We start from the raw sequence: 26,164 nt of genomic DNA on the forward strand, positions 1-26,164 counted from the left end.
TCTTTGCGCTCTATTCCTGAGTTGCTTCCTTTCAGAGAGGCACTTAAAACCTTCCTTTCTACTACAATCTAGACCCATTTTCTTCTACCTTTTCTGTCGTGTTGTGTTATTATTCTCCAAAGCGCCGGGACGCCACTTTGCTGCGGCATCCGTGCGCTATACAAAAATCATATAACATAACATATAACATAACATATATATATATCCATATATATATCCATATACATGTTAAACGGCTCAGAGACAAAAACTATACTTTATATGTACATATATACATATTTTCCTTGGAGTGGTAAGACACTTGCCCATGATGAATTAATTAAAAGGTTTTTTAATTTTGAAAAAAGTCACCCTTTTGTGTTAGCACGAAAAACTAAAATAAAGCATCAATGAACCAAGTATATGCAAAGGTGTGCACCACCCGATATGTGACTTTCGCAAAGAAAAAGAAAAAGGTTTTAAGTGTGCCACAGAATGAACCTCTGACTACAGTTCTATACGGAGGCATACGTCTTCATTTACCGTAGTCTGTGTACTCCAACTGATTAGTGAATCAAGTTATTCCAAGATGGCTTCTTATTCTGGTTATAGGCAACTAAAAATGCCAGAACGGAGAATACAGGGCTAAATACCTCTAACAATCAGGATATACGTCTAAAACCCAATGATCTCACACTAATGCTTACCTAAATCGCTCTGTGGCTTTCGTTGTTAAAGTGCTTTCATAATTACCAACGATCCTCTAGAAATCTGTACTCTGCCGCTTTCTCGGTCAGAAATGCCATAATGCTAATAAGTATTTGCTCTCTATAGGTAAAACACAAGAGCGACTATCTAAAAAGCGGGCTTTCTTACCATATGTAGGAGAACCACTCTAAACCACGTGGAGATCACGGGACAGGCGAGAAAGTAGCGCTTTATCTCGGAAGTATCTAAAGAGAAATAAAAGCGCAATGTAACGATGATTATAAACTCCCTTTTGAAATTTAAACTAACCCCAATGATCCAGTTGCCTACTTACTTCTGATTCTGTGTTTCTCTCGCTCCTTCTAACGTATGCACCTCGCTATGTCGATCCGATGTACGCCGTACTGGATCTTGGGCGTCTGGACCCAGTTATATGATGGGGAAATAGAATGGGCTGGGCCACAAAAGAGACGATGGACTACTCTATACTGAGCGATGTAAACACAAACAAGGGACTACATGTCTTGATGTGTTTTCTCTCGCTATTTGGGGCGGAAGTCAGTGGGGCGTCTTCGGCATCTGGACCCGGTCTTGTGATGCGGAAATGGAATTGCATGGACCGTAAAACAGACAATGGACTACTGTGTACTGAGCGATGTAAACACAAACAAGAGACTACATTTCTTGATGTGTTTTCTCGCTATTTGCGGCGGAAGTCTGTGCCACGATATCGACTGAACTGTTAGATGCTAATACCAGAAACAAGAAAAATATCAGAGATAAATCTAGGATACTTAATTCTACACAGTAAAGCTGAAAAAGATGTTAAACAGTGCAGATACCGGAAGAAAAGTAGAGTATCCGTGATGAATCTAGGATTCTCGAATCCAAACAGTAAAATAAAAAAGGATAATAGAAATATTGCATAGATGAAGAAAGAAAAAGTTACCAGTATCAGCCACTCTTCACAATATAGAAATATAAAAACCATAAACAAACTCAAAATTCTCACATACTAAATATACAAATTACAGTTAATGCCAGTCACAGAAATTGTCTAATACAGTATGGTTTCATTATTTCAAGGCCCAAATTTTGTCTCTATCATTTAAGCATGTGATCGCAGTCCGGTATGTTTCCATTAATCTTGCCTCCAACCTGTCCAATTTGGATTCAACTTCCTCTTGTTTAGTCTTACCTAACGTGCACAAGACTGTCCAAGTAATATCATTTTCAGTGTGATGATGAGTTTCAAAGTGATGGACTAGTGGTGCTCCCTGGACTTTACACTTTACCCTTGATTTGTGTTGAAAAATGCGTTTCTTCACTATTTGGGTAGTTTGTCCAATATAGGCTTTATTACATGGACATTTAATACAGTAGACTTTATTCTTTGTGTTGCAGTTAGCAAATCTTTTTTGATGATGTACTGATCCATTTATTTCCACTTCCTTTGTATCAGTGGTTTGGTTACATGCAGCACAATTTTGACATCTATAGTGTCCTATTATCGGTGGCAGGTTTAGGAGCCCTTTTAAATCTTCTTGGTAAAGGATCTTCTTTTCTCATTGCTCTTACCAGAGATTGCCTTAAGTTTTTGCCTATTTTGAAAGCAAAAAGGGGCTTTTGCATACCCAAGTGCTCAATAAGTTTTCAATGTTTGTTGATAAGTTTTTTTACTTTATTGGTTTTCGGGTCATACGTCAGTACGCACGACAAAGGTGCATCTGTTTCTTTGATTTTGGGTACTAATAGGATTTCTCTTGGTGTAAATTAAGCTCTTTTAAGAGCGATCTTAACTAACCTTTTTGGATTTCCCCTGGCTACAAATTTGTCCTTCAAGATGTCTGCACTTTTTAAATATTCTTCTTTTTTTACTACAATTTCTCCTCACACAGAGAAATTGCCCATAAGGCAAATTCTCCTTAAGTGTTCGAGAATGACAGCTTGAGAAATGTAATAAAGTATTATGGGCTGTTGATTTAGTATACAGACTCACTTCAAGGTGGCAATTATCTTCTTCGATGTAAACATCCAAATAGTTGAGTTTTTTTTGGTTACTGGACATTGTAAAGTTCAACTCCATAGTTCTGGAGTTTAGCCAATTATGAAAATCTTGCAGTAATGTCTCATTACCATGCCATACCATGAAGATATCATCAATATAGCAACACCAAAAATGTACCTGGTTCTTAGCCACCTTGGAATAACTTGATTGACTAATCAGTTGGAGTACACAGACTATGGTAAATGATGATGTATGCCTCTGTGTGTGTAGAACTGTAGGCAAAGGTTCATTCTGTCTGTAGAACTGTAGGTAGAGGTTTATTCTGTGGCACGCTTAAAACCTTTTTCTTTTTCTTTGCGAAAGTCAAATATCGGGTTGTGCACACCTTTGCATATACTTGGTTCATTGATGCTTAATTTTAGTTTTTCGTGCTAACACACAAGGGTGACTTTTTTCAAGATTAAAAACCTTTTAATTAATTCTTCATGGGCAATGTCTTACCACTCTGTACATATAAAGTATAGTTTTTGTCTCTGAGCAGTTTAACATGTATATGGTTATATATATATATATATATATATATATATATATATATATATATATATATATATATATATATATATATATATATATATATATATATATATATATATATATATATATATATATATATATATATATATATATTTTTTTTTTTATTTCATAGACTGATTTCTATTAGCCCATGTCCTGATGAGGGCTGTATTTAATGGGCTGAAATGCATCGACATTTAAAAGAAGACACCAGCCAAAAAACCTACATTGTATAAATAAAATCAATAAGGAGTGTTATATTTAGAGAGGTTGAAATAATATAGACCGTTTTTACTCCTTTTTCTGTTTGGTAGATCTTGTTTTACATGAATGCTTGACTTTATGTTTATAAAGCATCCTTTTTTCTAAGCTTTGGGCTAGAATATATGAAAAATATATAGAGAAAAATATATAAAAAAAAGTCAATGTATTAATGTGTATATATATATATATTGTGTATATATGTGTGTAAAAAGTGATGTATATATACGTGTTCGTTTGTTTTTGTATATAAATATGGGTTTGAGAAACAAAAAAACCCTTTTTTAATTTTTCTGACAAATGAGAAAATAAAAGAGCAGTTGGAAATTCGAGTTATGTCATTCGGTTGGGTTGTGGAGGTTTAAAAATGAGAGAGAATTTATTTCTTGGAGGTGATTTACTTCACACAGGAAGGAATCATTTATTTGTCTCGTCCTTTGGAAATAGATGTTTGTTAATTATTCCCTAGGCATCATTCTTTTTGTATATTGTGGTATGCCATTAGGCCATGGAGCTCCATCATGTCGACCCTCCTGAATCAACTTGAGTATTTCCTCTTTGGGTGAAGATGACCTTATCCTCCCCTTTGGGTAGCCTCTTGTTAGTTGATTAAGTTATATTCACTAGTTCGACCTCAAGGTTTGCATTTTCTTGGTGATGGTTCAGCAGCAAAAGTGTAAGCACAGTTCGTATTATGCCACTCTTTACACAATTGCATCTCAGACGATGCCAAGTAATGTTCCATATGAAAAGAGTTCTTTTGAGGTGCTTTTGGTTCAGTGATTTTACAGATGTGCCCTTTGTTAGCCGTACTTGGTTACATTTGATCTTGTTTTCCTATTGCTATTTTGTAAGGGACTGATTGCGTGTTGGGAGACTGCCTCAGGACTATTCCTGCCCCAAGGTTATAGATCTGTTAATGGCCTGCTATTGTTAAGATGGAATGCACAGCTCCGATAGTGGGCCTATCTGAATTCATAGACTCAGGACCTACTGGCCTTCAGGAGACTCCTTGAGACCTGGCTCTTCGATCACTAGCAGGACCCCCCTTCCCCCCACCCCCAACCCCCCCCAGCGCCTTGAGACCCACACGGGTGTGTAGTGCGCTTTACAAGTGTTATGATGGATTGAGTTGTTTATGTTTGGGGCTCTATTTAGGCCATTCACGAGTTTTCAGAAATCTCTTTAGTTTGTCTTCCTGCTAAGATACAAAGACTTCGCCCAAAAAGCATGTTCCGGCAACCGTCTTTCCTCACACAAAAATCGCCCGTACACCTCTCTGGTGCTTCTCAAGTTGACTTGGTATGCAAGATTGCTTGGATGCTGCCTCAACGTTCTCAGTTCTTTGTTGTGATTTTATCCCCATCCAAATGGGAACTTTTGGATTACTCAAGCTAGGTATAGATTATGGAACAGCTTTGCACTGTGGAATGGGACTGTTGGCATGGGGCAGTGGGGTTGAATCTACTACAGGCGGATGTTTAGTAAATTACCTGTTTATTCTCAGCAAAAATATGGTGCCTCTAGGCTATGGGGCCAAAACATCTAGAGCCAGATGTACTAAGAACTGGTTGCAAAACACTGGTTGCAATTTGTAGCCAGTATTTTTGCTACTAGTGTGGTAATTTGCAAACTGACCTAAGTACTAATAGGTTGGTTTGCAATTAACCGATTTCTGCTGGGTTGCAATTTGAAATACCTCATGAATATTAATGAGGTATGTCGCAAATTGTGGTCCACTAGTAATCACAGCCATCACAGGGATGGTGGCCTGCTGAGGTCATCAGACCACCATATCTGTAATTGCTTTTAAATATAGAAATAAAAAAAAAACGGGTTTCTTTATTGAAAAATGGAATGCATTTAAAAAATAAAACGTGTGAGTATCATTATTTTTTTTTTTTTAGAGTAGGCAGTAATCTGTGAAAGTGCTTGGATGATAAGTATTGCATCCCGTGATTGCTTCATTGCATCAGTCAGAGCTCCAGTGGCACCCAGCTTTAGTTGCCAGGTAAGGAGTTGCCCTAATCCATCCCCCCCACATATTGACGTGCCACATAGTCTTTATAATCTACCCTACCTAATCTTCCCATTAAATCATTGTTTCTTTCCTAACTCCTTGAGACAATGTATGGCATCCAGTCCTGTTTGAGCTCTGTTCTCAGCATGACAGAATTTCCCCTATGTCTCAGTCAAGTCACAATTTAGCACTGCCCTGACTCCGTACCTGGGTTTTTTATAAATCCCCCATATCACAACTTTAAACAAGCCCTACACTGCCATCGCATCACTGAGCGTCCCCTCGTTTTCAGAGAAAATGACTTTCCCTGTTGTCTCCTTGTATGTTGCATTTTGGAGTGCTTAAGTGCATAGTCCCCTTGTAGGTATTTGACCCTCACTCTTCCCCAGTATATAACCATTCTTAGGGGGTTGTGGTCAGTTAATGTGCGTTGCAAATACTTCATGGAGTGCATCTTGGCTCTTACCTGTTCATCACACAAATGCCGCTCCTCATGTGCATTCTGGTATGCAACCGTTGGACAGCTGAGCAAAAAGAATACTTCCTAATTGTATGCGTTTGTCACCAAACATCTCTAAATTCCCAACAATTCATCCACTTCTGATAGTAGATGGTCACTCTAGCACTCTGAGTCCCACTGAATGTTGTTGTCAATCTGTCCAGGTCAATGTCATGCACATAGTTAAAGTTACCTCCCCATACTCCACGTGCTTGCAATTTCGAAATGATTGTGGAAGCTCATCTAAGAAGGCAGGGTGATTATTGTTTTATTGTGGGGCCAACAATGCCAGAACAACCACAGTGTCCTGATTTAGCAATCTCTCTAAGATTGTGTATCAGCCCTCTAAATCCATCCACCTTACTTGTATCACAGATGTGGTCCTGGGAGAAATCGATTCCACCGTCCCTATGGCACCTGCAGTGTATTTTGTCTCACGTCTTAGCTAATTTGCAGAGCTCTTCAGCATTCATGTGTGCTTGCTTCCTGGATATGTGATGTGCTTTGCCAATGCCGCTAGTAAGCATGCACCTTGTGTCTCTTTATCAACGTGTCCCTGCCCCTAACATTCCATGTCAGAATGTTTTAATTTTGGATCACCCATATATATGTTTAGATTATTGTGCTTACATGGTTCTCTGTGTGAGTTCTATGCAGACCGTTTCTTACCCACCACTTCAGTAACTTAGTCAGCAATGCAGCACCATATGAACTTATTCCTTGAAATTCTGCACCCTCACACCTACATCCCAGTCAAGGAAGTAACAGGCACCTAGCCAAAACAATACAACACACCGTATAGGAGCCCTTTTCTGATTCATCCCCATTATAACAATGGGGATGTCATCCATAGTCACGTTTGGCTCCCCGTTGTTCCTTGCTGCTGGAGCTTTGTTCATTCCCTTTGCCCACAGCAGACAGACATACCATGCAGAGCTACCGTTCACATGAGTTGTGCGGTCATCCCTTCCAATTGGGGTATCAGACAATCTAGATGTAAGTTCCAGCCCCTCTTGTGCATCTATTCCTGAGCCCCCAGAATCTGTATCTTCACAGCCAGTTTTTGTTTCATGTTGTGAGGACTCCACATCCATCCCCCATTGGCTTTGAGACAACACATCTGCTAGTATTCCGACACATTCCTAACTGCCTGTGCATCAGCAGATTTTTTTTCTCAATCTCCTGTTGTGCCGTCATTTGGACCAGTATGTGCTCCATCCCTCCCTTGGCCCTTGATTGTCCGGTGGAGCATCTATACCTTTAAATTAGAGCCAATGCCAGGCCTCACTCTTAAAGAAATGTTCCCTTCATCTGCTTTAATCCTGAGCATGACCGGGTACATCAGTGGGGAATAATGGCCACTTAATGCAGTTGTTTCTTGACTCACACAGAGGAGCCCCCTAAATCCTGGACTTTGTTTGAGTAATCTAGGAATATATTAATTGAGCTGCTGTTGATGGTCCATGGGCACTTCCTACTTGCTACTAGCAAAACAAGGATTCTGTCTCTATAGTTGAACGTTCTCACCACCTCTCGCATAGGTGGCGCCCAGCACTCTGTGTGCCTTCTCAACAGAGAACAAATTGGTGATTTTACCTGCTAGTTCTGTTGACATCAGCCACTCCTCTCCTCTAAGAATAACTCCATAATTGGGCCTTCAGTACATTCCGGCAGTCCATTTATTCTAACATTATTGCTCGAGGAACACCCTTCTGCGTCCTCTGATCTAGTCTTTAAGTCCTTCACCTCATCGTTGAACAGTGCCTACAGAGCTTTGCATAAGTGTGGTTTACAATCACTGTCTTTAGTTTATACTTTTTCTTTTCAATTTAACATATTAATAAATTATTACAATACACATTGGTCAGAATTCCTTTGTATATTGTTATTCATATGTCAATGTTATAGATAAAAGTTTTTTTGACTATTATTGAGTAGTTAAAATTAAAAGAAAAAGTATAAAGTGTTGAAAAAATAATTCCTTCGCAACAGAACTCATTGTTATTGTTTACTGTTATATATACACCCATGTTCTTAGGGACACCCCATTGCAATGAATGGTTTTCAGTCACTATCTTGGCATCGGCCTGCCCTCTTAGATTTCTTTCTAAGCAGTGATCTATATGTTGTACTGATGCACCTCAGAAAATGTTACTTTGTTTTTTCTAAATTGTGTTTATTCCTTAATTAGAAGCCTGTCTGAACTGACTGATATGAGCGAGTCAACTGTTTTGTGATTAGTCAGCCATTGTTGGAATTTCAGTGAAGAAGATTTGAAATATCTTGCATTATTTTACATTGTTCTTTAATCAATATTTTCCTTTCTGTATTTTATTAATAACACCCAGTTTGAAGATTTAACCACCAAACCACCTCTGCTGTTCGGTTTCTCCGAGAACATCATTAGCAAGTACATGCATGTGTAGGCTATCCTCCTTGTGCAGAGGCATATCTGTTGAAGATGGCATCACAGGAGATCCTCTTCACACACAAGCGAGAGTTCAGTATTCATATAAAAGGCAAACAAAACATACCCTCAAGTTTTGAATGATATATTGTGAATGAGCAAATCCTTGAGTGAAGATGGGACCTAATATTTTAGGATTAATGTGCTTATTTTGGAGTTCAGATTTCCTAAATACTGTGTGAAAATGAAAAATATAAAGGCCAATAACCTACCACTTTTTATTGGCAAAACTTACTTTTTGCAGAAGGCCATGGCTTTTTGTACGAGACGTTTGGTGTGAGACCACAGTTCTCTTGGCATGTTGATCCCTTTGGTGCATCTGCAGCTACGCCTACCGTGTTCGCATTGGCTGGGTTTAATGCCCATGTGATATCCCGTATTGACTACGACCTTAAAAGCGACATGCAGAACAAAAAGGTATGATCTATGCAAGACTAACAGAAGTGACACATCCTAATGTGTTAGGTAGTCCTCATAATAAGTATACGTTCTCAGCGAATTACAGTCAAACACTAAGCAATTCTCTTTACATTTGTCAAATATAGTTAAGATGTTATCTCCCTTGTTCTACATAATGAAGTGATTTTTTAAACTCTTTTATTGTTTACATATTAAATTGGGTGTTTTGTATTTTTTGGTCACCTTCCAATAGCTTGCTAAAGTGGGCTGCAAACTGCATGAACGTAAAACAAGAAATAAGGTAAACAAAGGCCGTTAGATGCACTAAGATGAGAGAGATAATAAAAGGCGCTAATTTATAATTGGCCCAGGAAAATGAATCCGTTAAATGATCTTTTGTGTAGTACAGTGTTGAAGAGTTTCCTGTCTTGAAGATCACTTGGTTCTTCTTGATCCAGGCCATTCTAAGGACAGTGCTCTGCACTGATGGATAAAGCCTGCCACGTTTCTGTCTATTGGAAGGGAAATGAAGGCTCAGCTGCATGGATGCTGATCAAAGGTTCCTGGTGGGGGGATGTCAGAGGGCTTGGCTATTATGCTATGACTTTCACCCAGTAAGGCTTAAGAATAATAAAAAGCATGTTTTATTCAATCCTGTAATTCACATGGAGCCGCTGTTTTCAGACCTAGTTTTGACAATATTCTGCAGGTTCATACACACCACGGCAGGCTGATTTTATAGTCTTTAGGGCTTTGAGGAGTATGTGAAACAGCATTATTACATACCCGTGCACGTCTTTGGGCATTACACCAAAAACATCTAAAATGGGAAAAATGGCAATGTTCATGGAACTTTTATATATAATTTGTGTGGTTCAGAAGGAATGTGACCTCTGCAATTTTTCTGATAGGGAGTTGGAGGTTTTAAGAGCAATTCGCAAACACACGTAAGAGTACGTAAAAGTACTCCCCTAGTCTTATTTCCCATATTCATAAATGCTCTTGTGAATTGGCCCCTCAGTTATCTATTTCTTAGAATCTTTTGGAGGGCTTGTATAAGTCACTTGGGACTTGTCTGATCTCCACGTAACAAAGCATCAAAAATAAGGTTAGTATTTTGATGGTGTGCTTCTAATGGAGACTTGTAAACCTCCTTAATCACTGCACTGTTTTTGGGGATGAATTGAAGAGGATCCACAGATTCTTAACTTTCTGGAGAGCATCACACAGTATCTCACAAAAGAAGTACTGTTGGTTCAGTGAAGGTTGGGGAAAAATATAGATTTAATTTTAGGGCCTCCTGGAAATTCCAAACAAAACCTTTAGTCGGGACAGCAATATATATGATACTGTACCCTGTTTTAACCCACGGAGAGACTGTGAACAATCCAAGAGCTTAATGTCAGAGAAAAGATTCTGGTGCTATATAAGGCATCAGCCAAGACAGAATCTGTCCCTCTCGCGGAGCAATATTTTTAACAGGTTGTATCAGGCCGATTACACTTATTCTGTGGTCTTGTTTTGTAATTATTTTGATGCAGCAATTGTCAATATATTACTGCTGGTCCACAATGTACACCAGGTTTCTATCATCGTCCCGCAGTCTGCAGTATGAGCCCTTAATACTTTTCGCTTCAATAAACTTTCAAATATGGTAGCGCGTTTACATTTCCCTGGTAACCCTCAAATAAGAGCATCTTGAGCATAATGGCCTCAGTATTTAATGCCAGACTCTGTCCCTGGGAATGTCTCTCTAAATTTTTCCTCTGCCCTTTTGCCAGTAGCATATGCCAGTCTTTCACTGTTACGTGCATGATCCTTTCGTCTACAGGAAGGTCAGAGCCTTGCCTTCTGCCTCTGCCCAATTGGTGAGCTCCTTTTCCAAGATCCCACTCTGTGTAGAACTGTCGCTTTTCCATTCCATTGCAAGTTTCTTCTGGCCAATAACAAGGCAAAATCCATAAACTCGGTTAGTTCTCTGCTTCTCTTTGATCTGCTCTTTAACCCAAGTATGCATGTTTTGAGATCCCAGGTAATGCATTTTTCAATCCCACTCTCTTAAGAACACTTGTCCAATACATTTCTATAGAGAGGCAGTACCAGAACACGTATAACAGTTTCACCTCTTGTGTCTGTTATGTAGGACATCTATCTGACATGATCACAAGCATTTGGTGAAGTTGATGGGGTGTCATATATATTCTGTGCATTACATTATATTGGATAAGTTGAAAAATAGTAGATCTATACCACAGTCCAACATTCTTTATAAGTTAGTCTCCGACTTGCGTCTCTAGACCATGCCTCTAACAAGGTTAACAGGTTTGGTCACGTGTACGTCAATGTCCTCCTGCTGTCTCCCAGCTTCAGCAATACTGACAAGGCTGCACAAGTCATCAGAGGAACCGAATTAATGCTACAGTACCCCTAAACTTTCTTATCAATGCATTGAATTACATGCCAGGGACTGACACATAGTGAGCCCATTCTCCTGTAGTAGGCTGAGAAATGTATGAATCTGTTCTCCCTTTAGTAGTTAGCATAGTTTCTTAACTCCTACACCCTCCCTCCCCAGGGCTGCACCCCTAGCTGTAAACTCAGGTAAGTTCCACAAGGGCAATTCAGTGAAGGCCACTTTCCTGTTTATTCTGGCTAGCACCCTGCTCAAAGCAAGGGTTTGGCCATGCCCACCAATCTAACAGTAGCATTGAGCTTATGTTGAGGGCTGAATAACTATGTTAAAATCACAGTGTCTCCCTTTAGTTTCCGATTGTCCACCCAATACAGCCACCTGGAGACCCATTGAAGTGAGTACAATTCAGAATGAGCTGTGATCAACCCTTTCTCCAGCTAAGGCAATTGCCATTTTTGGAGTGAGGTTCTAGGTCTTTCGCTCCCCCATATAAGATCGACCAGTGCACTATTTACCTCTCCAAAGATGTTCATAGGCAGACACAAAGGAAGGACAGTGAACTAAATATAGAAGCTGTGATAAGACTACGATCATGGGCAATGCTATGCGCAACCTGTACTGTCGACTGAAGCTTCTTCCATTACTTCACTGACTGATGAGTTCTGGCAACAGCTCTTGACAGAAATCCTGCTACCAAATCTGTTTCACTCAGATAGACATAGACACTCACATGATGGAAGGTGACAGCTTCTCAATTGAACTCCAGTAGCAACTCATGTAAAGACCTTACCTCTTGATTCTTGTTTGGTTTTAATGGGTAAAGACATGATTTGCTAGTATTCACCCTTAAACCAAACATGTCACTTAAGTGTCAGAAGGCCTAGCACTAACTCCAAGTCCCACTCAGCAGCATTAAACTAGTGAAGGAGGTTTTCATCAAAGGGAAATTGTGTGTGCAAATTTGCCTTAATTCAAGCCCCACTGTTTGGTGTAGCTGTGGAACATACCGACCATCAGCTCCTTAGCCAGTGCAAATAAAAGAGGTAAAGAGGGTATTCCTGCCTGGTGACCCTGTAGATCAACCATGGTTTCGGGATTAGTCTACCAGTTCTCATTGTTTGTGTACAGTAGTTGTATCCACTTCCTTACCACAGTGCCAAGGCTCAATTTTCAAATTCCAACATGGCGCCATCGACTCCATGGCTAGAGTGAATAAGGGGAATTAAGAGAGCAGCTCCTTCTGGTGCCGAAGTAAATCAATCATAATTTCGAGATTACTTTACCAGTTCCCATGATTTGTGTACAGGAGTATATTTCCTTTTGCTAGTGCCAGAGCCCATTTCATCTAGTGCTATGAATAAGTATTCCCATATTAACATGCCAAACTCTTCCTCCATGTCAATAGATGCCGCAACTACTATTTTAAATCCAATTGGCAGTAGCCAAGGACATGAAGCAGGCGTCTAATGTTGGTAACGGTGATTCTCGTTGGTATAAGGCCTGGCTGGTCTGCTTGGATTATGTTTGTCAGGCACAGGTATTTTCTGTTCACTAATATCTTGCATAAAGTTTAACAGTCAGTACTGAGCAGTTACACAGCGCGGTACAGTGGCATATAGAATGGGTTTCTTCTTAGTATGGACACATTTGCAAGTAAGACTTATTCCGTGGACTGGGGCAATATTTCTTTTTCATAAGCCAGGAGCAATCAGAGCACCGTAAGTTCCATAGAACTCCACAGTCTATCTCCTCTAGATTGTCAGTGATACCAAGTCATTTTCTTGGGCTCTTTCTGTTTTGAGCATAGAACTAGGCCAACGTCTCCCTACTGTAGTTTTATCACCTTGAAGCCCCATGCTAGCACTCCTACTATCTATGATTAGACCCCATGTAAGTTGAATCTAATTAATTGAGCTACAACTCTTTGCGACACAAACTGTTTAGACCTGCCCATAACAATCCTCTGTATATTTTGTCCCCCAAAAAAAGGTACAACTATACCCATCTCGCAGCACCTCCCTCCTACTCCAGCATGGCTCCATATAAGACCTGACATTATGAAGAAAACATATATTGAGAAAATAAATATATGTGAGCGTGCCAAAAACAGGTCAGCAAGATACTTTCCATATGTGAAAAATACCCATCAGTTATCGACCGAACCGGAAGGTTACTATTTATTTATTATTATTTTAAGAACTTGTAAAGCGCGACTGTCACCATTACAGGCATCCTGGCGCTAATAGAATCCAAACCCAGATAGACAGAAGCAGTAGAGTAAACCAGTGGAGAGAGGTTAGCCAGGGAAAAGCCAGGTTTTTACCTTTTTCCTAAACTGCAGAAGTTCATTAGTGGCCCTAATCTCGAGGGGGAGAGTGTTCCAGAGTCTGGCGGCAGTCACCTGAAAGGATCTACCACCAGCTCTGACCTTCCTAAATCTAGGAACGACTACCAGTTTGGCATCCGATGAACGAAGGTGTCTGGAGGGAGTGTACCAGGTAAGAGGGGCAGAACCTTCCTGAGTGAGCGAAGGATGGCAAAACAGCCGGCCGATGTTTTCTGTACGTGAGTGTCCATACTGAGCCCGTGGTTCAGCATGACTCCAAGGTTGCGGACAGAGTCCGCAGGCCGAACGGTGGAGCCGGATTCCGGGGGCCAGAAATTGTTGGGAAACGGTCGAGGAGTCCTTGTTCCAGCACTGAAGAGCACTTCAGTTTTCCCGGCATTAAACTGAAGCGAGTTTGCCTTTAACCAGCTTGCCGTAGTCCTTAAGCAGTTATGTAGGACCTCCACAGAGATGGACTCCTCTCCTTCCAAGGAGAGGATCATCTGCGTGTCATCGGCATAATTAACAATTCGAATGCTGAATCCTTTAATAAGCGAGATTAGTGGCCTAAGGTAAACATTAAAAAGAATAGGGCTGATGGCAGAGCCCTGAGGCACACCATGCTGGACCGGGGAAAAAGGAGATTGAAAAGGAGGCATTGAAACCGCCTGCTGCCTGTCCTGCAAAAAAGAATGGAACCAATTCAGAGCCGAGTCTCTCACCCCTGCCTCAAACAACCGCCTCAGCAAGATCTTATGATTAACTGTGTCAAAGGCGGCAGACATATCGAGCAGGATCAAAAAAGAAGCCTGATTTCTGTCTGCACGCCTTTGAAGTTCATCCATGGCGGTGATGAGAGCAGTCTCGGTCCCATGGGCCGGCCGAAAGCCGAATTGATCCTCATCAAGAAGGAGAAGTTGTTCTAGGTGGGTGGAAAGAGTGTTGCTAACCACCCGCTCAACAATCTTGGCGAGAAACGGCAGCAGTGAAATGGGCCGGTAGTTTTTTGAACACTCCGGATCCAACAAGGGTTTTTTTAGTAGGGGGGAGACTAACCCCCGTTTCCAGTGAGCAGGGACGGTGCCAGTCACCAGGGATTGATTGCAGACGAGATGGAGTGAGGGAAAAAGCTCGTCTGCAAATTCCTTCCAGATTTTTGGGGGGACTGGGTCCAAAGGCGAGCCGGAAACAATCCCACTCGCTATATTAGAGAGTTTGTCAAAGGTGAGTGGCAAGAACTTGAGCAAAGATCTATCCAGGGCCAAAGCCGAGTTGGGTGCCAGGTTAACCGATGGGACAGGACTAGGTTCCTGGGGGAGTCACTATCAAGGGGAATGTCCAAATCTTTAAGAATCAAATCGATTTTTTCTTTAAAGAATATGGCAAGATTGTCACACAGGTCTTGGGAAGGGACAATCACATTCTTGCAGGCGTCCGGATTAGTAACGCTGTTTAAGATGTTAAAGATACTCCTGGCATTATTGGTGGTATTACATATCAAAGAGGAGTAGTAGTCAGCTTTAGATTTTTTAATAAGATTTTTATAGACAAGGATCTTAGTTTTCCATATTTCTTTTGAGGATTCATTATAATCGCGTCTCCATTTCCTCTCTGTTTGTTTAGAGTCCAGTTTAGCTGTTTTGAGAACGTCGTTGAACCAAGGAGCAGAATCTCTACCTCTAAAGATGCGATTTTTTAGAGGAGCACTTGAGTCAACGACCAATGAAATACTGGTGTAAAAGGAATTATAGTTTTCATCCGTACCCTTGTTTACATCAAAAAGCGACTCGAGATGGAACAGTTCGCCAGAAGAGTGTAGGCGTGAAAGCGCTTTCCAATCTCTACATTTGATTTCTCTAATTGGAGCTGGTACCTTATGTGAATCCAGTTTCCTATATAGGAAGAATTTAACTAAGGAGTGGTCTGTCCAGTCCATTGGCAGCGTGTCTCCCAAGACCACCAAATCTGGTCCCGCAAAGACCATATCCAAAAGGTGGCCAGCTTTGTGGGTGGCTGTAAACACCATTTGTGAGAGAGTTACAAGGATATTTTTTTTTAATCAATGTGGATATCCCAGTGGGCTAAGAATATGTGGGCATGTGGTGATGACTGAAAAGCAGTGCGTGAATATGAGTGAGGATAAAGAAAAAAGTGCAAAAAAGATTAAAATTGGAGAGGAAAGAGGAAAATAAATTTAATCGGTACCTCTCTGCTTCCAAATCGATAAAACCAGTGCGGAAAATATAGTAGTTGAACAAATAGCTACTACACAAATTCATAGGTCAACATGTTTCTGCAGTCTGATAGACTCAAGAAGGTGTCCGCTGCTTTCGTCAGGACCAAAAATCGCTAATGCTAAATAAATCGTGAATAAAGAAATATTTAAAAAGATATCACCTGGGTATCCTAGGTGTAGTCATTCTCCTGGCTGGTAATGTTAATTCAGTTTTGCAGGATAATCAAAGTCAGATACATAGAAAGACAAACAGAAAACAAACACACAATAATTATAATTTGGGCAAGAACTGTCTCAGATGTTCCCAAATGTAAGGTGTCAAGTAAACTTTCATAACACCCATCGGGTATGGCTCTGGATAAAAATCTATTGGGCTTAATACATAACGTATAATATTTTCCAAGAAAGTGATATCGGATGGGCGCTCATCTGAATGAGTGGTTGTGTGTAGTCCGGTTGTCTCACCTGTCCGTGTATCCCTCTCTTTTTGCATTTTCCTACTAGAGCGGTGCTCTGTTTACCTGTGCCGTAGCCAGGTGAGGTGGAGCTTTTCCCTCCTGCCAAATAGGTAAGCAAGAGGTGATTATGAAAATGAGGTATAGGTGTACATGGATTTTACACGATGGGTGTTATGAAAGTTTACTTGACACCTTACATTTGGGAACATCTGAGACCATTCTTGCCCAAATGATAATTATTGTGTGTTTGTTTTCTGTTTGTCTCTCTACGTATCTGACTTTGATTATCCTGCAAAACTGAATTAACATTACCAGCCAGGAGAATGACTACACCTAGGATACCCAGGTGATATCTTTTTAAATATTTCTTTATTCACCACTTATTGAGCAGTAGCGATTTTTGGTCCTGACGAAAGCAGCAGACACCTACTTGGGTCTATCAGACTGCAGAAACATGTTGACCTATGAATTTGTGTAGTAGCTATTTGTTCAACTACTATATTTTTCGCACTGGTTTTATTGATTTGGAAGCAGAGAGGTACCGATTAAATGTATTTTCCTCTTTCCTCTCCAATTTTAATCTTTTTTGCACTTTTTTCTTTATCCTCACTCATATTCACGCACTGCTTTTCAGTCATCACCACATGCCCACATATTCTTAGCCCACTGGGATATCCACATTGATAAAAAAAACGTTTTCCTTGTAACCTTCCTGGTGTGAAGGATCCCAGATGATGACAAGGGCGGGATCGGTCGATAACTGATGGGTATTTTTCACATATGGAAAGTATCTTGCTGACCTGTTTTTGGCACGCTCACATATAATAATTTTCTCAATATATGTTTTCTTCATAATGTCAGATGCATTGTAAGTCGACAGATTGTGTTTGTTTGACCCACAGCTACTCTTTGTTTGCTAAGACTGTCTTTTCTGGGGGTTGTATCTTTGCTAGGTCGGTAATCATCCCCTTGGACCCTCCTATCACTGCTTTGGTTATATCCATATAATACCTGCCAGTACAGTAACCTGCTGTCACAGGTAGGACAGAATGCATTTGAGATCGTTTATCCCCCTAACCTATCAAAAAACGCTGCTGAGTACTTCAAACATAATTTACTCAAACAGCACCCCGAATCACTTATCTCTGCATACTTTTGCACTTCAAACGGTGTGGTGGTTAACAAACTAATCTTGTTCAGTAAGAGAAGAGCTAAATGGAGAAGAATCCTAACCTCCTTACTCCGATCAAACCCTTTAAGGAAAACTCCTCACGGTTTCCAAATAACTATAATGCACTCACAAGATTTCAAGGCCGATCTCGCAATATCCATATACAACAATAGGATCATCTTTAGACAGTTCTGTACCGTCTACCTCCAAAATGCAGCCTCTCCTCTGTGTTAAATCCCCATGCGGCATCCCCTACATCTTTCTTCTCCCCAATTGATCCCCTCACTCACCCACCTCGCACCCCAACTCTCGGGCTTGTTCCACTCTTATGCATAAGAAACCAACCCATCTGCCTCTCTCTTCCTCCAATGCACCACCTACTAGCCACCCCTCACTTACCGTCGCCTATTACTTGCCACCTGACGTCTGAGAAATACATATTGCTTACCACCACTCCCTCCTCTAAAACACGCTCATGCACTGTCCTCCCCTAGACCACCCACCCTCCCTCTAAACACACCGTCCATTGGTGATCAGCTGGTAGATTTAAAATAAGATCTTAAATCAGTGAAGGAGGGCCTTCAGAACCTGATATACTTCTGTATGAAGTTGGAGAAAGTCTGGAGCCTAAATACCACCCCTAAATCCAACCAATCTTGTCATCTCGCAATGACCAAACATGAAATGGCTCTTCCCCCATGGTAAACTGGAGCCTACACTGGAAATCACAGGCACATCCCAACCACCTACCCAGGCCCCATAGGATTACTGACCATTTAACAGAGGCTGACATTCACTCCCTTCTACTATCTTACAACTCCTCCCGTAATAATTAATCACCTGTGTCATTCAAGATCCTAACTATTCCCTCCAATCCGCTTAGAGAACCCAGCATCAATCTCAGAACTATGAACAAAGATAATTTATTACCTGTCTCCACCTTGAAACGTTAGTAACTAGATCTCACATCAAATCGATGCTTTTAACTGCAGGTCGGTACAAAAGGGGGTGGTGATGGACGGAGCATCTGAACCAATCAAACACTCACCCCCAGTCAACAGATCTGGGTTTAATCCATCACCGTTCTTTAGCCCACTCTGCCACCCCAGTTCAGACATGGCCATATGCAAATCAGTCTGATCCTGTGCCTCATGGGAACAGTCCTGCCCGAACTGCCAAGCCATGCCTTCCCTGGACAGGAAACAAGCTTCCTAGGACCGGTTTCTGGCATTCCAGCCGTCTTCAGCCAGGCTTGGTTGAATCCAGTGGCAAAGTGAGCAAGGGACTCACGTCTGAGCATACCCTGCCAACTAATGGCGAACAAAGCGGTACAAAAGGGGGTGGTGATGGACGGAGCATCTGAACCAATCAAACACTCACCCCCAGTCAACAGATCTGGGTTTAATCCATCACCGTTCTTTATCCCACTCTGCCACCCCAGTTCAGACATGGCCATATGCAAATCAGTCTGACCCTGTGCCTCATGGGAACAGTCCAGCCCGAACCTCAAAATAGGTCAAGTTACCCCCATCCCTAGGAAACCTAATGCAATCTTATTTGATAGCACAACTTTAACCAAACTGCTAGAAAAATGCATTCACACACAACTCGATAACCATGTAGAACAGTTGCAACTCCTGGAGCAATTCCAATCGGGTTTTAGATCTGGTCATAGTACTGAAACCTTTTTATTTGAAAAAATATTTGCCCCGGGCACAGTGCTAGCTATTTATTTGTGCAGCATTCATACCAAAGATATGTGAATAATCACACTTACTACTTCATACTTATCTTATGCAAGAATATATCTTTTTTATTTCTTTTACTCTTTTTTGTTTCTGGCAATTTGTATCAAATATTACGAAAAAACATATACAATACAAACATATTTTTTTATATTTAAAAAGACATTTCATATCAAATCCTTTTCTATACAATTATAACCACAAAGACAAAATGAAGTTAAGGCCAATTGAGTGCAAAAAAGAGATAATCACAACTGATTTTGCTATTTCATTTGTCACACACTAATATATAGATGTACAATTATTAGTTTAGCAGTTGTCACACTTATAGGTTGAACATATCATAGAGAGAAACACTGGTTACTAAACGTTATTGTCACCAACGCGTTTCGGGTTTGAGCCTTCCTCAAGGTGTTCTGACCAGTGGTATACTACAATAGAAACAGAATTCATTTCAAAATAGGTCAAGTTACCCCCATCCCTAGGAAACCTAATGCAATCTTCTTTGATAGCACGACTTTAACCAAACTGCTAGAAAAATGCATTCACACACAACTCGATAACCATGTAGAACAGTTTCAACTCCTGGAGCAATTCAAATCTGGTTTTAGATCTGGTCATAGTACTGAAACCGCCTTAACACATATTGTTGATGACGCCTTGGGATAACTTGAGCAGAACGAACCCTGCTAACTAAAACATCTTGATCTCTCCTTGGCATTCAACACAGTCAAACATGATAACTTAATCTATCTCTGTGAAAAAAGATGGGGTTATCCCGCCCAATTTTAGCTTGGTTTGCCTCATTCCTATGTAACAGAATGCAAAGAATCAAAGCCAACCTTTCCCTGTCTAACAGTACACCAGTATCAATTGGAGTGCCACAAAGATCCGCTCTCTCGCCCACGCTTTTCAGCTTATTCATGGAACCCCTGACTGAAATTCTGAACTGCTCTAACATACAACATCACATGATACTCAACTATACTTGAAAATCTCTTCACCCGATTATATCAAAACTCTTAACTCTGCTCTTTTGAAAACTTAACACTGGATTACTCCCAATCACCTGATGCTAAAAATGCTCAAGACTGAATTCCTCCTGATTGCTCCCCAAAATCACTCTGCCCCTATTCAAGATTGGCTAAAAAAACTAACTATGCTCAACTGTGTTCCTCGCATTGTGGACTCCACTAAATCTTTAGGCCTGACTTTGGACAAACACCTAAATATGCTACACCAAATTAGTTCAACCACCAGAGGAGCCAATCGCCAACTCAACACATTAAGGAAACTCAAACCTTTCCTGCCGCCTGATGACATGCAGCTAGTGGTCTAATCCCTTGTCATTTCCTGCCTTGGCTACAGATTGTGTCCCTGGCTGGGCTACCTAAAGTCAATCTAGCCCCCCAGGAGCTACGCTGAACTCAGCCACCAGACTCATAACAGAGTCAAAAAAATGCAATCACATCACTCCAGATCTAACTTGACTAAATTGTCTCTCTCTCGAAGCTAGGTTTCGGTTCAAGATAGCCTGCTTGACGCACAAAGTGCTTCATTACAACACTCCAACTAACCTGGCAAAAAAACTCGAACTATCTGGTCGTGACCGGACCCTAAGAAGCTCTGACACTCTATTATTGAAACCACAAAAATTCAAGTAGAAAACGTACAACCGCGCCTTCTCCGGTTTTGCTCCAAGAATTTGGAAAGCTCTTCCACCAGAAATCAGAGCTAACCCTTTCACCTCCACAATAAATCTTTTCATTTATCTCTAGTTGGGAGTGTGCGATCCATCCCTGTAAGGCCTCTGTGTCCTTATAGGTTGGAGTGTCTCGTCCGCTTGGAACAATCAAGGCAAAAATCATCTACATTTATGTCATTCACTGTGCTGTCTCTCCACATAATTTCTGTAGTCAAACAGACTCAGGGCTGTGTTCCTTTGGTTTCATTTTTGTGTTTTCCTCGCTCACTTGTGCTTTTCTCACTGCCCCTTTTTCTAACAGCCTCATTTGTGTTCCCAAAAATAGTAACTTGCTATTGAGTGTTACTTTAACTCTGTGTGCATTCTGTATGCCGTAAAGGCATCCCGTTCTCAGAGTATTTTTCTATTGAGCAATAATTGATGCAAAAATAATTAACTTTGTAGTCGCTGACAATGCTTTTATAAACAGTCTACCAGTAGTGCTTCCTGTAACTTCCACACTGGGACTTTCTCCACACTCTACATGTCACAGCAGTGAGCAGTGATCGGAGGTTGTACGACCCAATATCCTGCATGCTTGGCCATGTCCCTAGAAGAGAAGACTGCATAGCCATGTCTTATCGGAAGTTTAGTGCCTGCTTACGAAGTAGTGTGAAATTCAGTCTCTGTGGCGGTGTAATGCTTGTTAGACCTGCCGGTTGTGAATCAGTTTATTCAAGTCCTTGGAAGCTTTATTACCCGCTACATTTGGTATAAGAGAAAATGACTTGGCTGTATTAACCTCTAGCATGCTATTGAGATCACTTTCCACAACGCCTTCTTATGTAGAAATGTGAGGTTTGCAGTATTTCCCTGAATTCCATTTGTGGCATGTTAGTCCCTTATACACCAACTATAGCTAGCAGCTTCCAATCCAGCAACCCCTTCACAAGCATATTACGACTCTAGATGTCTGTTACCGCTGTTTCAGCCATTGCCCATACATATATGCCCCTAGCACAAGAAGGAGAATCTGTAAAGAATTCCCCCTGCAGCCTCAGCCACTCAGCTGTGGTCAAATGTGTGCCCTTGAGACATGCTATGTCAATTTCCCTTTTGCAGACATAGACATATGCCTTAAACATTTGTATTGGACTTCTTGGGCCTTACATTCAGGTTAGGAAGTTATATAAGTAGGGGACTGACATATTTGCGCCATTGGATTTGTGGAGCCAAGCTGTCCCCGGCTTAGGAGACTGAATACTGTGCCCTATTCAGCTGCACTCTGACCATTTAGCCTGTGCAGTTCTGTACAGTAATATTAGCAAGGCACCATGTTGTCCTGAACATTTAACTCTCATGAAACTGCCCCCCCACCCCCCTAAGGTGATGTTCAAAACCACCACCACCCAAACACTACAGAGCTCATCAATGATGTAATTTAGCATTTTTATGAGTGATGTAATAAGCAGTGCATGGTGGGACAATAATTTATAATTAGCTCAGTAAACTATAACTTGTGAATTTGAGTGTTTTTGTTTTTAAAAAATTCGTTTTTGTGTTATTTTAACTCCTAACTATAACGTCATTTCAACATTAGTTTTTTTAGTTAATCTTTTGGCTTATTTTAACACAATCTAAAATCTTATTACCTTACCAACTGTGATGTCACTTTAATACTCTGAATCTGGTGAGCCTAACTCGGCATAGAGAAGAGTGGGACACACCTACTTGATCCCCTTAGAGACTTATTACACCACCCTGGGCCAAGATTTGCTCTTGACCTAGCATTTTGTGTGTGTGGAGATGTTGGCTTTGTGCATGGGAGCTGCTTCTTTTATTTGGATACAAAAACCTCATCTGTGCTATTGTAGATGGCAGCTACTGTACTCGCAGTTTAATCTTTCGTTCTTGATCTTTTTTAGAATCTTCAGTTTGTTTGGAGAGGGTCACCCTCATTATCTGAAGGTCAGGAAATCTTTACTCATGTCATGGACCAGTACAGCTACTGCACACCATCTTACCTTCCATTCTCAAACAGGTATTTACATATTTAAGAATTTTTAAGAATTATTAAGAAAGAGCGCTTGAAACAGCAGTTTTGTTTGAAAGGCAATGGCAACATTCTGGCTAGCGCTGGCCAAGCCATATCGCTTTTTTTCTTATGGTGGCTGGGCAGCATGAACAATAGAAGGGAGGGTGGGAGTGGGCAGCATGGACAGTGAGAGGTGGCGGTCGGACTGACCTGAATCTGTCCGTCATCATGACCATGGCCTGTGTGGACCTCAGACTTCCATTGCGAATGGCCCCCTTGCAAGGTAGAGATCAGCCTGTGGGGCAAATTCTTATTCCTATCGAATCGTAGGGGTTTGGGGAGCTTAGATGACAGCGCGGATATCTAGATAAGCCCTACCTGACTTCAGCATGGTGCCCAAGACGAGACATGCCTGACCCCGACTTGGGGCTCACCATACAGTAGATTAGCAACATGCAGGAGTAAAGCTACTGTAAGATGGCAACCAAGCTACATACCTTTTCCTACCATACCATCCTCATCATCTCCCCCCCTCCCCCCCCCCACCCCCACCCGATTCTGGACTCAAGACTTTTCGGTCACTTCAAGATCTTCAGTCTAAATCCGGTGGAACCCGAACCACATGGCCGATTCCCCGTGGAGCTACTGAACACCTGGCTGCACGATGGCAAGAATTTCCTGCTCTGTTAATATGTGATATATAATTGTTTGAGCCTAATCGCTGTTAAAATGTAATCCTGAGTGAATTTGCTATTTGTATATTTATATAACTCTAACCACTTGTATATGTAGTAGACCTTTGTAGTTACTACCATTCCTATGTGATTTTAGAGTGTATCTGTTTGTATCTCTTCCTTGAGTGACTTTACAACTTGTAGATTTGCAATTTTTCCCTCCTTTCACTCCGCTTGTATATTTGCAATTTTTTTTCTGTTTGTATCTCTTATATAACTCATGTATTCCAAAGTCCTTATGTAACGCAACTGGGATTTTTGTAAAGTGCTCTGACACCTTCGGGTAATGTTTGCGCTATATAAAATCGCATTAAATATTTTATTTTTTTAAAGGTACAATGACTTGGCCAGCACTAGTTGTGTCATAGTGTTTTCTTTCATATGGTGGGTGGAGGGCAACAGACAACAGGAGGGTGGGAGGTAAGAAGCTATATGGGCAAGGATGGGATGGGAGGGTAAAAAGCAATACGAATAAGAGTGGGGGGTGGTGTCGTGTAGTTCCTAAAAATATATAGGACCTGCGCGTTTGTTATGACCTGCGCGTTTGTAGGTAACATAAACTAAGGGATTGTTGTCTAGACTGATTCCGAACATTACCATGGAGAAAATAGTTTCTGGCTACTATCGTACATGACAACCCTTGATCCTTCAGGGATCGTGGCTACAGTAGTTTTAGCTCAGTCACTCGTGCTCACTTGGTCTCAGAGAGATGCACAGAATAAACGTTGGGGACGTTTTCAATAAGCATTTATTGAACCAGCTTAATTCTTCTATAAAACATGTTTGCTGTGACAGTCATTAGATAGAAACAAATGTATTACATTTCAAGGACCAACAGAGTGAAAAGAAGGTAAAATTGTACCATGGTGCTAAAACAGTGAATATATGCAGGCATATAATCATGACCGTAATCAAGCGTACTCCTAAGATGCTGACCTTACCTACGTGTACCTAGAATGTATATGGGTGTAAAACCAAGAATCCCCTAGGAAACAGCCAACCCCATTACCTGATGGAAGAAAACGAAGGACCCTGTCTTGGTCTCGCAAGGGATGTCAGACCACTGCATGCCGGAGCTTCTGCAGCATCTGTGTCCGCATGGAAGCATCTCCTCTGACTATCTATTGAAGTTATGGTTGTTTATACCATGAAGATAGCCTCAGGGTTCCTACCACAGCCGATATGTTGTGAGTACTATTATTTAAATGAGCCTAAATCAATACCTGCAATTATGCAGAGAAGTTCTGTCGCCGTACGATGAAGATGACTATGACTTTTAACCAGAGTATGTTAATCTTGTTATGTACGTCATGCGCAGGGGACTTTACTAAGAATCCTCATGCATAATAAATGAGGCTAGTTTCAAGGAAACCAATTGACATTTATTCAGCACATAACTGGGTAAAAGGTCAGTGCTAGAACAGTTATGCAGAGCAAGGCAGGACAAATGTAGGTGAAAGGTTGTTTGGCTACTTAGCCTAGGTTGGCATAACAGTGAGAGAAGAAGAAGCAACACTGACGCACATAACCAATTTATTGGTCCATGCGAGTGTACATGTGTTGAATGTCTAGAAAAGTAGGAGGGGAGTTATCCAGTGTAGTGAGCACAGGGTGTTCAGGATCAGGGGAGAAGCACAGGAAATGAAAATGTTAGCAAGAACAGTTTTTGTGATTGAGGGAGGGTCAAGATGAGACAAGGTATTTTCCGATCCATTTATTCTGTGCCATTAGTAGGTGTGTTTTCGAGTGTGAGGAAAAGGTTTAGAATGAGGATTCAGAGCACTAAAGGCAACAATGTGTATTATGCTTGGTCGGAGTATTTTGCTGTTGGCGCAAATTAATGATAATTTATAGAGTACGAACAATCACCTCAACAGCCAGAATGAATAGAAAGAAGAACCCTGTGGAACCAATAATTGTCCTAAATGCTGAATATCCAGTCTGCAGTATTGGATGCAGGGACAAACAGGAGAACTTTGGAGGAGGTACAAAGTGCCCAACTGGGAATATGTTTCTGAAAGAGAGATGCAAGAAAGGCACAAATCGAAGTGTAAACAATTTTTGAACAATCTGGAGGGACTTGAACTTAATGGGGATGAGAGGGGAAGAAGCAACTGAGGGGTGGGTGGTGGGAGGAAAAAAGGCAGCACAGCAGGAGTCCAGCAAATCCAGGTGAGTCCAGCAGTGTGGCAGTCCTTTCAGCAGCTCACTAGTTCTGCTTCTTGGCAGTGTCCTCAAGTCTAAAGTGTGCTAAGTTGGTGGTGTCAGGGGTTCAGTACTTATAACCAGTTGTACCTTTGAAGTGGGAGGACTTCAAAGAGAGCCCTTTGAAGTCCAAAAGGTCCCTGCCCTTCCTGCACTGGTTCCAGATTCACTACAGGGGGATATGCAGCTGTTTGTGTTGCAGGGCCCTATTTAGGTGCAAGTGTCCGCTCCTCCCTCCCATCC

At 41.1% G+C, this 26,164-nt stretch overlaps 1 protein-coding gene across 1 annotated transcript in view; it reads left to right on the forward strand.

The window, feature by feature from the left end:
* MAN2B2 (mannosidase alpha class 2B member 2) overlaps positions 1-26,164 on the forward strand; it is a 331,173-nt gene that overhangs the window by 53,845 nt on the left and 251,164 nt on the right. Inside the window, exons 4-5 of the mRNA XM_086964114.1 lie at positions 8,760-8,932; positions 22,873-22,988. Of these exons, the coding sequence (XP_086820240.1) occupies positions 8,760-8,932; positions 22,873-22,988 (289 nt within the window). The remainder of the gene's footprint in view (positions 1-8,759; positions 8,933-22,872; positions 22,989-26,164) is intronic.

This window comes from Lissotriton vulgaris, chromosome 3_2 (assembly GCF_964263255.1).
Source record: "Lissotriton vulgaris chromosome 3_2, aLisVul1.2, whole genome shotgun sequence".
Taxonomy (NCBI): Eukaryota; Metazoa; Chordata; class Amphibia; order Caudata; family Salamandridae; genus Lissotriton; species Lissotriton vulgaris.